The sequence below is a fragment of the Macadamia integrifolia genome, chromosome 3 (assembly GCF_013358625.1).
Source record: "Macadamia integrifolia cultivar HAES 741 chromosome 3, SCU_Mint_v3, whole genome shotgun sequence".
NCBI classification, from domain to species: Eukaryota; Viridiplantae; Streptophyta; class Magnoliopsida; order Proteales; family Proteaceae; genus Macadamia; species Macadamia integrifolia.
In genome coordinates this window covers 11,711,572-11,725,571 of record NC_056559.1, presented here as the reverse complement: position 1 = coordinate 11,725,571, position 14,000 = coordinate 11,711,572, and the positions used below count along the sequence as shown (strand labels likewise).

General features: G+C 38.1%; 1 protein-coding gene across 2 annotated transcripts in view; it reads right to left on the bottom strand.

Moving 5' to 3' along the window:
* Positions 1 to 6,297: 6,297 nt before the first annotated feature.
* Positions 6,298 to 14,000, bottom strand: part of LOC122074846 (ras-related protein Rab7) — a 22,418-nt gene continuing 14,715 nt past the window's right edge. Inside the window, exons 4-8 of one of the 2 annotated variants that reach the window (XM_042639814.1) lie at positions 8,410 to 8,556; positions 8,001 to 8,081; positions 7,775 to 7,920; positions 6,812 to 6,903; positions 6,298 to 6,679 (exon numbers count right to left, since the gene is read on the bottom strand). In XM_042639814.1, the coding sequence (XP_042495748.1) occupies positions 6,837 to 6,903; positions 7,775 to 7,920; positions 8,001 to 8,081; positions 8,410 to 8,556 (441 nt within the window). In that variant the 3' untranslated portion in view covers positions 6,298 to 6,679; positions 6,812 to 6,836. The remainder of the gene's footprint in view (positions 6,680 to 6,811; positions 6,904 to 7,774; positions 7,921 to 8,000; positions 8,082 to 8,409; positions 8,557 to 14,000) is intronic. The other variant, XM_042639815.1, reaches the window with a different exon arrangement.

Here is a 14,000-nt window from a genome sequence, read left to right as displayed (position 1 = left end):
GCTGAGTAGTACTATGGTGAATGGGTTTCAAGTCTTCTCATCCTGTAATGTACTTGTGACTCATATGTGGAGGCCTGGACCCATGAACTGGTGGGCCTATTCTTCACCCCAGGAACTCCCCAAGATTATACGTTAGTTCTAACTGATGATAATGACATCTATCTAACTTTTAATGTCAAAAGAAAATCTCATGTGGTATTCAAAAATCTGCAGATAGTTCCCCTGGATGGTTTTCGACTGTTCGTGAACCCATTACATTTATGCCAAGTATAGATGGTAGAACCAGCATAGGAAGATGGACATATCCAGATTTTCAAGAATATTCTGGATTCCTCTTGGTATTCCTAAGGATTGGCATCTTATTTATTTTATCTAACAATATTTTTAGTGTTTCTTTTATACATTTCTTATAAGGGATAGGGATTTCAGGTTTTTGTTTTATCTGCGGGTATGCCTGTAAAAAGGCAAGCTGGAGCCTGTAAAAAGGAAAGCTGGAGCCTTGGTTGTAGTCAGGAACAAAAAAAATTGGCAGTCACACTTCTACTTGGATGTCTATTTTTACTTGTAATGAATGAGTGTTTTATTTCTTTTCTCTAACGTTAGTCTTTAGCATTTCTTTTTATATTGTGATAAGGGATAGAGATTTCAGGTTTGGTTTTATCAGCTGGTATTCTCTGGATGTATAAACAAGCTGGAGCTTTTGCTATAGCGAGGAATATTAATATTTCCATTCCTGTTGCTACTTCTTTTAGTTGACTCAAAATTCTTCCACATGTGGAGCTTGGATCATGTTCTTTGCATGAACCTGAGAAAAAGGAAAGAAGTGTTCTTTTGTGATTCCTTGCCCTACCTGGCCTTCATGATGGCAGTTGATCAAAAGGTGAATCCTGATCAGATTCCCCCCCCCCCCTTTTTTAGTGGTTTGCAATTTTGGCAATGATTTGGAATGCCAGATTGAGTTTTGATGAATTTTTGAAATGCTGAACCTATATCATTTAGTCAATTTATTGGTATTTGCAGAGGCTCTCTTTTTATTCATCAGATGCCGAGTAAAGTTCCAACTACAGGATATGAGAATTATTATATAGATGCTGAGTAAGGTTCTAACTTTGGGATATGGGCATACAAAGAAATATTATATCAGGTTAGAATTAATGTAGGTCTTTCCATGTTGAAGAAGCTTCCTTAGACTTCTGGACATGCTCTTTCTGAGATAACTCAGATGTCAATTCCTTGTCGATGCCTTTTTTACATTAATCAGAGTTGTTTGATTTGACATTATGGAACTTCTTTTTCTTTTATTGCAGAAGCAAAACCGATGCCTCCATGTTGTAGCTGCAGGGATTCTGTTTGTTAAATAAACAAAAAAGATTCAGAACTGTAGGTTCTGGGAAAATCTCTTTTTACATTGTTGGTCATAGATCCATTTGGCTAGTTGTTGAATTACAGACTAGGTCATGCAGACTAAAGCCATTATTGTGCATCTGCTTTTGGTATTAGTTGGGTTTAATAGCTGGTCATTTTATTGGAATTAAGGATATTTTTAGCTATACCACAGCTAGTGGTATCTAATTTGACACACTTGTTTTATTTCTTGATAAAGTTTCCATTCATTATTCAATTATTCAGTATTTCAGTGTGAGCTTTTCAGATATGATTTCATGATTTTGCTTCGTCTGAGTCTCACTGCTAGTCTCATTACTATCTAGAAACTGTGAAAGGTACACCAACCATTTACATCCTTGTTCCTTTTCCATCTGAAATATGGTCTTGAGAAGAGATTGAGCTTCTTCGAGCCCTGATGTATATCTCCAGGCAGGCAACTGGCCAGATGGTCCTATCTGAAATCCAACAGTTGTTCCTCAGCAGGAGACCCATAACATAAGGGGTGGGAGAAAACAAAATTTTTTCCTGACATCATTGGACTGTCAGTTACCCTCGCCATTTTCCTGATAGTCGTCATTAGGTTGGCGTTTTGAATATTCCAACTTATTATTTCCCTGGGGTCTTAAGTGTAGATGTTCAACATTCTTTTTCTTGTTTTCTTACTTATACTTGCAAAATGATAATTAGATAGTTTTCATTTTGACCTTTTTGTTTTTAATTTTTTCTTTTAATCGTGGATCCATGTAGCCGACCCCAACCTGTTGGGAAAAGGCTAAGTTGTTGTATTCCATTGGTTGGTAAGCATAGTAACGAGATAGAAAACTGCAGTGGTGCTCCTCCCACTTCAACTATTGGATGGTTGTCTTGAACTCTTGATAACTTGTCTTTCCACCAATAATATATTGTGAGTTTGTTATGTTTAATGTGGTTTTGGAATTTCTGACCTAGCCAAGATGACTAAGCATGCAGGTTCCAATTAATGGGGGTAATTTATGCCCGCATTAATTAATTGAGGATATTTTCAGTGGGACTATTCCTCTGAAGTTCGTCTAAATACCAGGCAGACCCATGTCACACCACTGGCTATTAGCCGATACGGTCCTTAGATTTTCATTTGGGCTTTTAGAGCCTGTTTTCCCCCTGGTTATTCTGTTTGCTGAGAAAGGGGATGACAGTTCTGGCAATCAAACCAGAAGGGTATTGCTATATTTATAATATTTGTCCTTCGTATAGGTAATTTTTTCTTCCATATAATACTTATTATCGTGTTGTAAATGAAACACACATTTAGCCAGAATTTTTTCTATCAAGATGTAAATGTTTTCTTAGACTGACATGATATAGGTGAAGCCAAAATTCCAAAAATTAAGTTCATGTACCGGACTCTGATTAGGTGGGATGATACATAAATAGGATTGCTATATATTCCAATTGGCAACAATTGTAAAGGTGATGCTGTTGCTGGTTAGTTGCCTGCCCTGCTAAAAGTAATGAGGGAATGACTTACTGCTGTTTTAGGATTGGGGCCATTGAGTATTTATTTTGCTTAAAGGTGATGCTGTTGCTGGTTAGTTGCCTGCCATGCTAAAAGTATTAAGGGAATGATTTACTACTGTTTTAGGATTGGGGCCATTGAGTATTTATTTTGCTCATTTTTCAGTGGATTTGTGAGATTGTTTTAGTAAGTTTCACTCTTGATTGTTCCATATTTTTAGTAATTGTTTTCACATTTGGTTGGTTGGTTGGTTGGTTAAGATTTCAGACAACTAAAGTGTGGATACCAACAATTTTGCAAGGAGTAACTATGTGGACCTGCTACATGAACAAGTCTTTGTTCAAGAAGATATCCTGTGGGTGCTATTTGCACCTGTTATGAGCTATTGCTTGTCTTTTGCTTTTTCCTTTGTACCTGTGACTTTCTTTCTCGTGAGCAAGTCTTAACGAGCATTCTGGGCCTATCCTTTTCTCTTTTTCTGTAGGGAGTGGGGTGGTTTTTTTCTTTTTTCCTTTTTGTAGGGTTTTTTTTTTTGGGGGGGGGGTGGTTACTAATATTGGCACCATGGTAAATCTCAACTCAAAGCTGTAGATGATGAGTTAGCGTTAGCAATTTTTGATAGTGACTTTGGGGAGTACTTTTGGTGGTTGTTACAGATACTTTATTTTAGGCTCATCTTTGGATGGGGGAGCTGGTTGGTGGTTTTACCTGCTCGAGTGAATATGGGTTTTGAACCCTAGTTTCTGGTACAAATCCCCATCTTTACCAAGGAGCTGTCTTCTTAGGATATTTATCCCCATCAGAGCTGCATAGCCTCTTTCCTTTTGGTGAAGTGGAGTGCCAATTCAGTCAGTCTGGGTGTAGTTTATTTTGCTGGTTTTCTTTTTTGATTAGTTTTTCATGTCATTTGGCCATGGAATCTCTCTATGGAAGCAGAAGTTACCAGGTTACCACTTTGTACTCCTTAATTAGACAAGCTGCCTTACAATTACCTGCTAGAGTTCCTGCCATGTATCATGATCGTGGCTTGGATGCAATTGAAGTATGGGTAGATGGTTAGAAGTTGGAAATGTATGTGGATTGTTTCCAATTGGATGGCTTTGTGAAACCTCCAGTGTTGGCTCTTCCATGTTTTATCATTTCTCCTTTCTCTATGTGATTTGCAGGTTCATTCTAAAGGTAATGCGAGGGCCGTCGCCTTCATTTAGCACCTTGTATTTGTGATCTGGAAGGGTCAAATGTGTCAGTTATTAGGAAAGTGATCGAATCAGTCAAGGCCCAAACGATGTATGCTCCCGAGGGATGAGGTTCTGTCATATGTTTTCTGCCCTATATGTTCGATACAGGTTTTCTTTATATATTGCATAATGTGCTTAGAGATATTCCTTTGACATGTCTGATTGTCTGAACTTTTCTGTTGTCTTGATTAGGGGTTGATTTAAAGTTAACAGTGGTAGGTCCTCTCTCCCTCATCATGGAGAAAAGATAAAAGAAGGTGGGGGTGGGAAGGGAAGGGGTATTATTGGAGATTCAGTATATAAAAGTTGGATACAGTGAACTGTGAGAAAATGCTCGTTTTTGGTACCATGAAATTCCCTATGAGAAAGTTCTAACTTTTGGCAACAGAAATGTAGACACAATATGAGGCCTTGTATGTGGGATACTGCATCTGTACGTGTCCATCTTTGTTTCCAAAATTGCCCTTTAAAAGTAGCTGGTTCAAACTGTTCAAAAAGGACTTACATTTGATAGGTCTCTTAGACTCTTACATTGCATTGTAATTTCCTACCCAATTGACATATCTTTATAGATTTGACCAAAGATGAGGTCTTCCCCCATATAGTCTCATCTTAACCCTTGTGCTTTATATCTTTTTATCACTTTTGGGATTTAGAGACCTAAATAATGCTGTTTGCTTGGACAACCTGTGGTCACTTCCCTGTGTTTGGCAACAGTGATTGGAGAAAGTTAAAAAAGGGAGGAAGATGATAAGAAATTTAATCTCATTTGGAAGTGAAACATATAACATTTGCGGGTGTGTGGGTCTGTGGGTGTTCATTTGCCTGTTCTGTTTGGCCCTTGAAAGAAATTTTTCTTGATTTCTCAGCAGTGCTGAGAAATTAGAAAAGAGTGGAAATGAGATATTAATATAATTTTTCCTGGCGCTTTTCCTATTTAGCTATCTGCTTCCAATGTAGGAGGGAGGATATAGCGCAAAAAGTTGTTTCTTCCTTTTTGTATTTAACTTTTAAGTCCGATCAACTGGATTGGTAGCCTAGTGGAAGAAAGTCTTTGTCCCATCACCAGTCGAATCGATTGGGTGTCAATTCAAATCGGCATGTTTTACCATTACTCGGTCCCATGAAAGCACTGCTTGCCGTATAGGAGTTTTGACCGGGGTTATGATTACTACCATGGAGCACCTTATTTCTCACAAAAAAAAAAAGGTACGCCAAGTGAATGCTGAAACATTAATGACAATGACTTCAGGTTACCTCTTTAACAAATTTTTTTGGCTTCAAAGGTTCCAATTCAGCGATTCAACCACAGAACTAGGGATAGAATTGGATCAAATTGGAATCAGTCTCAGGAAACCTAGATCAACGGTTAAGTTGCACTATTACAACATGTTGGCCACATATTCAAAACCTAGAAACAACCTCTTCTACAAAGCAAGGGGCAAAAGACAGCCTCTTTTGCAAAGTAGGGGGTAAGGCAGGAGCCTCTAGGTTTCCCTCAGATCAGAAAACTCGGCGAGGATCGAGTTGGCCATGGCTGATGGAACTGCAATTTTTGAAACTGTGTTTAGCTGCTCTAGAACAAATGACCATCCTGTGAAGTTGGATTTGCCATATCATCTTTTCATGTGGCACATTCAACTCATGGTCGATGGAATTACAATTTTTGAAACCGTGTGTGTAGCTACTCTAGAACATAAGCCCTTCCTGTAAAACTGTTGGATTTGCCGTCATCTTTTCATGTGGCACATTACGCGATCAGTGAACGGAAGCTTCATGGGTCGACCTACAAGAAGAAACTTTACGCTTCCACAATTAAATGATCCTACGCCTTTAAAAAAAAGCTAAGTTCTTCAAGTCTTCTTCCCCGGTGGTCAAGCCTGATTCTGGCCAATCCAAGGATATTTGCTGAATTTAGGTCATTTATGGCTGATTTGGATCAGCATCAGCATTCTCGTGCTGATTTTGATCTCTTGAACCGTAACCCTATTAGTCCTCTGTGCCTGGGAAAGCCGGAAAGCAATGTTCTTCATTGCACATGGCCCAACAACCCCAGGCAATGAACTCAAGTTGCAATTAAATGTACTTCCAATTTAATTTAACCACTCTCCCACATTGAAATAAAACCTGTTAGAATTCCACACCTCTCAACAGTTTTTATCTAATTACATCCGGAAAGACAACAACCAGAAACATAGAATCAATTAAATAATTGGTAATACACAAAGACAATAGAACAAATTTACTACTATGCTGATCTGATCAATCTTAGAACCACTAGTAGTAAACAAAACAATAAGTAGACCCCAATGCGGGGCAAAGACATCCAATAAAACCATTCACTGTATCAAATTCTGTTGGACTGGTCATTTCAATAAAGTTGGATCAATATTTGGAGGCAATCATGGATGTTGTCTCTTCAGTTTTTCCATATGCGTTTTCTTAAAAACAGAATAAATACTCAAATAATAGCCAAATGTGGTGCCTTCTAAAGTAAACAAGAATTCACAGAGCCATCGAGAAATCAAATCCAAGCAAACACTAAGAAACTGTTTATTTCCTGCACAAAACAGTACATTACTGTTACACTCCAATGGATATATTAAAATGGTAAAAAGCCAAATAACCAATAGATAATGATTCTCTAGTCTTGTAGTTGTATGAAAGCAGTAAGAGAGTTCAAACTGCATACTTTGCTAATAGTCAGAGCAATATATCTAGCACTCGCATCCTGTTGACCTCTGCTGACTCCCACTTGCAACATCAATGGTGTCCGGCAGGTATCTTTCATTGTATCAGTCAGGAGCAAAGATGAAGAAGATTGGCATCAGTATCACTTACACAGCCTTCGTTCAAAAAATTTAAAGACAAAGTAGTCTTCCCCCAGGAGACTAAAGATGTTCTCATATTTGATAAATTATACGTATAATCCCCAGTAAACCCAGCAATCTGGACTGCCTTATCATGAACTATCAAATACTCTTTTAAGTCACTAAGCCTTCTCCGAACGGATGGGGTTGGCTACATGAGTCCTATTTTGCATTCAAGTCTACTTTAAAGTCACATAATAGAGCAATTTTATGAATGATGACGTTAGTACTCTTACTACAATTTTACAACCAAGGTTCAGACAAGAATCATTACGCTAGGAATAAGCAAAATGACTACAAAAACTAAAATGAAAGCAAGGCATTATAGTAAGAGTAACGAATCTCCAAAAATTAACCATGTGCCTTTTCTCACTTCCCTTTTTTTTTTTTTTTAAATAAATCTTTTATAATTACACCTATAATTTCTTGAAAGATTGATGCAAGGGAGTATAAAACCTACTCCCGCAAGAGAGGTAAAAAGGCAAGTTCAATAGGCTTTTCCAAACGGGCCTTAGTAGCCTGTTTAGTTGAACGGCGGCTGGGACCACCAGCCAAAATCGTGACTAGCTTTTGGCCAGTTGTTTAGTGGCTTTTAATTTCCTATTAGCTTAATTTAAAAATCAGCTGTAATAGGATTCCTCCCACAATTGGAGAGTCCTCTTTCATCTTTTATTTCCTATTCCTAGAGGCTGTACAATTGTTTTAGTTTCCTAGTAAGAAACTGAAATTTTACTTGCTTTTAAAGACTTGTAATAGGGCCAAAAGACGGATAAGCTTTAACTTACATCTCTTCCTCCTCCCCGTTCTTAAGAGCATCCTTTGCTATGATTTGAAAAGCTTCTTCTACATTAATGCCTTCTTTTGCAGACGTCTCAAAGTATGGGATATTCCCTTTTGAGGCACACCAAGCTCGAGCCTTTTTCTCTGAAACCTGGAGAAATGTGAAAAATCACACAATGACATTGGGGAGGGGAACTTTCTGAATCGATGTCAAGGAAATAAATGACTTACCACTCTGCTGTTTCCACCATCCACATCAACCTTGTTTCCCAAAACAACAAATGGGAAATTTTCTGGGTCTGAAGGGTTTGCCTGCAAGATCTCCATGTCAGCTCCATCTTATTAATGAATGCAACACGGAGGAGATTGAGTGTTTAAAGGGTTCTGGTTTGCAAAAGTTGCTCTATCAGATCTGAACTGACATACAATTGCAAACATCCTTCTTTTCAATGAAATAATCTATCCCTAGACAAAAGTTTAATTTCTTAATTGCTTTGCAAATTTGTGGGATGTATAACCATCCATAATGAAAAGTCTGAAAATTCTGCAAAAACGTCCCACCTACTAAGAAGCCCACAAAGATCACGAAAACAAAATTACAACAATGATGATGATGGTGTAAACAATAGTGATAATATACCTGAATAAGAAATTCCTCCCTCCAATTATTCAGATTCTCAAATGACTTCATCACATTAACATCATATACAAGAACACAACAGTCTGCGCCACGGTAGAAAGCAACGCCCAAGCTTTGGAATCTTTCCTGTCCAGCAGTATCCCATATCTGCCACAGGAAAAAATTGACCAAAGGTACATAAAATTTTCCATAAGAAAATTTTCATCTTCGAAGAATTCAATATAGAGATCTTGCAAAACCACTTGATATAGTCATTTGACATGGTCCTACTATCCTAGAATCTGATTAAAGAACTGCTGTTACAGCTGAATGTCTCCAGCATTTGAAATGAAGCTTGAACCCAGAGACTCATTTAAGGAGAAAACTAACAAATAATCTACTGACCCATGAAAGCATTATACACGGCCTATAATGGAAGAACACAAAGAACAACAGGAAGGATAAGAAACTGGTAGGTGGACCCTGGAGTATTTGCCCAAAAAAGGAAAAAAAGTTTGAATTGCTTTTATTCCACCTAGCTGGCTTGAACAGCATGTTAGGAACCATGGTTGAATCATTCAGATGAGCTCAAATGAGCTTCAACAGATATGATAGTAAGGCATTGACTCGAGCATCTCGATTTCTTACATCCATCTTGACTCTTGGTATCTCCAAGGCTTTAGATCCCACCCCCCCACCACCCCCCCCTCCCCTCGCGCAAAAAAAAAATGTAGGGATAATTACTTGGACAACCCCTGTACTATGGCAAGATTGCTTGAAATCCCAAACTATTGACAAGTTTACTTGAAGCCCCAAGAAACCTGACGGTGTTAGTCTGTTGTTAGTGGGTCCATTTTATTCTTATGAGTTGTTCAACTGAAACCTTTAAACCTAAAATGACCAACTTACCCTTTAAACCTCAAATAACCCTAACCCAAATTCCCTTTCAATCTTTAGAATGTTGGAGAAGAAGCTTGGTATGGTAGTGCTCCATATCCATTGACGGTGAAGGTAATCGGCCTTGGTGACTGAAATTACCCTCTCATCTCTCTTTCAAAGATGGCTGCTCTACCTCTCATCTCTCTTTCAATCTTCTAAATCAGAACAAATCTTCTACAACTGGTGCTGGAGATGGTGAAGAGAACCCATGTTCAATGTTGCCCTTTTGGGGGGCTTCAAGTGGTGGAGCTATGCAATCCAAGCAAAAACCTGAACTTCTCCCATAACAAATGATGCAGATTAATTACCAAAATATGCTTGTTTTAGTAGGAATAAGCCTAGGGTTGGGTTCCATACATGTTGGGCCTTTGATCCCATGTGTTTTGACTGTATTGGGCTACTTTTATGTGTCTAAACTAGGGGTTCTAAGGTTGCATACGGGATTCAGTGATTTGTTTCCTTTTTCTTTAGTTTCCTTTTTATATGGGGTTATTTAGTTTCTAATTTCAGTACTTAGTTAGTTTCTAATTTTCAGTCATAAGTTAGTTTCTATTTCCAGTTTTAGTAACTAAAGGACTTTCTATTTTGTAAGTTTCTAATTTTAGATTTAGTAACTAGGTGAGTTTCTAATTTTTTGTTTCCTATTTCAGTTTTTGGAAACTAAAGTTAGTTTCTATTTTCTTGTAACCCCATCATTATTATAAATAAAGGAGAGCTCTCAACATAGAGAGACGATTTGATGAACAAAAATAGATGCTACTGCGTTTCTCCTCTATGAGGGTTCTTTGTGTTTGATCAAAGAAGAAGGGTTTGGTGTTTGATCCAAGCGATTCCTTGCGGCGTGAAGTCCAGGAGGTTTTCTTCAAGCTTTCTTATTTCTTTCAAGTTTGTTTTCAAGGTTCTACTGCTGTCAAAACAATCAGGTAAGGGTTCTAATTTGTCCACAGAATTTCTGGGTTAAGATTTTCTATTTTATCTACTGTTGGCCTAGCTATCTTGGGAGTTCTGGCCATTCGATGGCCTTCTAATTTTGATCGAAGGTTAGTCCTATTCTGAAGGAAGTTCGATCCAATTTTGAGGCTAATCAGACCACTGGTTCCTGCTGAAGTGGATTGTTACTCAGTTCTGGCCGGTTATGGATTTTGCCCAGATCTGAATTTTGAATTCTGTTTTGTTTAAATCTGTATGGAACTTGACTACTGCTATTATTCTCCAATGGGTTGGACTTTCAAATCAGTCCTGTTATTAGTTCTTTGATAATACTCTACTGAAAATTCAGAAGTTAATGCCAGATTTCAGAACCTACTGTCAGAATCGAGTTCTGATTTGGTTATCTGGTCCTGATATGTTTTGATTCTAATCCTACTTATTCAATTACTCTATTTCTGTTGCTAGAACTTCTAATTGTTGATGCAAACTCTATTTCCTGAAATTCCTGATTGTGAATCTGCTAATTTTGGTTTCTTCAAGGACTGTTGACTGGTTTAAGCTAGACTGTTGTTGCTGTTTACTATTGGGTGGTTTTGGTTGTTCTCTAGTCTAAAAGTTCCTGCAGTTTTGGGACTAGTTTGGTTGTCAAATCCATCCCTACATTAACAAATCTTCCGTTTCTTCTCTCTCATCCTTTCCTGAGACCTTTCTAATGGAGAAATCTATAGTGTTCTCTCCCTAGTAATGCTCCTGATAAGCAAGAACATTAGGACTCTCCGCAGCAGCTTTTAATGGAGCAAGGGCCATCAAAATTTGGGGGTTGAGAAATAAAATTGGCATGAAGATGATGAGACTCGTGGAGAATCAGAGAAGCAGAACCCATTTTCTTCATCCTCCTAGGGTATCATCAAGAAATCATTCAACTTTGTGCTTATAAACCCAGCTCATCATTTGGCTTTTCTGCTGATAATGTTTGATGGGAACAGAGATGAACCAAAGCTAAGCCTTTAATGCTACTCCAAGGAAACCCTGAACCTTGTGGTTGCAGATGTAAATGGGCCTCCTTTAATACTTCTGCTCAAGCAATGAGATTTCATTAATCCCAAAAATTTCTGCTGCAACTGTTTATTTGTCCTCCACCATGACTATGAAAATGTGGTTTTCTTTCTACTTGAGTTGATGAGCATGATTTTCTACTCTTCAACACCCACTGACCTCTTAGTCCAAAAAGATTTTAGTTATGAAAATATGAATCTAGGTCTAGCAATGGAACAGAGGTTTAAGAGGTTCAATGTTAATCAAATAAAAGCCTTAACCTGTGTGGGTCCTAAAATGTGTTAGGGATATGCCCACACTCCTATAGTTGGTTTTGATGATAGCAAACATATGAAGGTATTTCACAATTTGCCTTCAAGTATTGTTTTGTAGAGACTTCATATCAAAGATCGACTTTGATAAATGAAAGGAAGAAATAAAGATTGAAGTCAGCAAATGAGGTGTATCAACAAGTTCGTTCAATGCTTGAAGAAGATATCAGAAGAATTCAAGCTTCAAGATGTCAAGACATGAAGCTCAAAGACATGGAATTTCAAACAAGAAGAATGGAAGAAGAAGTGCCAAGAGTGGAAGTGAAGATAAAGACTTCAAGGTTCAAGTGGAGAAGAAGACCTCTAGGATAGAATGGTTGTTTATATGTAAAGTTCTATATATATATGTGCACGCACCTCATGCATTGCATAACACCATGCTAGAATGACCTTAGGACATACTTTGACCAAGTATGAAAGTCCCTAAGTAGTTAGGTACATATTAGGAAAAATATGCTCTAGTGAAATTCAGTGAAAACCACATTGACCTAACTCAAGGGTATTTTGGGAAATCTTAGAGTCGGTATCAAGAGATGAACCCTTCACGGAAGTTGTAGGAAATCGAGTCACGATTCCAACACAACTAGAATCGGGTTAATCCGATGTCAAACCGAAGAGTTATGGCCAAAATACTGACGACTGGTCAGTATGACAGTTGTCTGTAAAAAACATGACAGAACTGTAGGCGGTTGACCGGATGGAAGCCCTGGTCGACCAGACCTATCCGAGGCCATAGCCAGTCGACCGGATGACCAGCACCTACTTGGACCATTTGTAACGGCTAGTTTTCTATCTCCAACGACTCCTTCTGGTTGACCGGCTATTAATGGCGGTCGACCGGTAGATCCAAAATATGATCGTTAGAGTCCGATTTACTGCCTAAAAAGCTCTCCTAGGCTCACCTATAAATACCTCTAATGCTACTCATTAATTAACAATTAATCCTAACTTTGGAGGAGCATTATTTAAGCATTACAAGTGAGAATTGATCTAAACCATCTCTTGAGTTCAAGTTCTTCATTTTACATTCAAGAGGAACTCAAGACCATCTACAAGTCTTCATCTACATATTGGCATTTGTATTGCAAGCATTAAGAAGACTTCAAAGGTGCATTCTATCATCATTGCATATTTCATTTGCACTACACCGGAGGTAATCCTCTATTATTGCACTTCTCTTATTTCTCTGTTTTTACATTAAGTCTAGACTGTACTTAGGCTTTTGTAAAGGATTCTCTTATCCTTAAAAGAGTAAGGTGTCTCTCTACCTTAAGGGAGATTGTAAGGTATCTCTTTACCTATAAAGGGGATTGTACAGATATTCTTATCCTTAAAAGATTGTAAAGGTTTTCCTCCCTACCTACTGTACTGAAAGGGAAGAGCTAGTGGAATACCTTACAAGAGGATCTTGTAGGGAGTGGACTAGACTCGGATTGAGTCGAACCACTATAAATCTTAGTGTTGTGTGATTGTATTTATTTTATTTATTCTGCAACATTTTAATTTGCAATTACACTTGGGGATATTATTTTAAAAAGATTAAATTTTCATTAAAATAACCTATTCACCCCCTTTAGGCTATTTCAATTAGTATCAGAACGGGAACTCAATTTATTTAGGACTATTTCAGTCTTAATAGTGAGTCAAAGACCATGGCCACATCCCAAGGACCACCAGAGGGCATGAATGCCTCGAGACCATAGTTATTAAGGTGGTAAGGCGACCGAGGCGTTTGAAGGTCTTTCGGAGCGCTTTGGCAATAGGGCGAGCATAAGGCGTCGCCTCATCGAATAAAGCGTTCTAGTGTTGTTTTTTAGTGTAACCATTTTATTTGACACAAATAGCAAATTGAAAATAATATAATTCTACTTATAAGCTAAATAAGATTAAAGATTCATACCAATGCAAGATTCATACCATTATCACAATAGAAATCTCAATCAGTATACACCAACAACAGATGTCAAAGTGCTTGCTTTTGATAGAATTACATCGCCATGTAATCACAAAATTGCAACCTATATCAACAGATGCACAATTTACTTTGAATCATAGACTTGCAACAGCAACAGCAACAACAGCAGCAGCAGCGGCGGCGGCAGTAGCAGCCGAAGCCACTAGCCACCACTAGTAGAAGCAACCTAGCCACCATTACCACCACCGGCATAGAAGAAGGCAGAGTAGGAGACGAAAAATGGAAAGGAAAAGAAGAAAAAGATAAGACACAGAACAGAGAAGGGAAGAAGAATGAGAAGAATTAAAAAATAAATAAATTGCAGGCAAAAGGAGGGTTTCAGGGAGGAGATGGGAGAGAAAGAGAAGGCTTTAGGCAGGAGTGCCAAGTTGCAGTCAAATGGAGCCAGTGAGCCACCCAAG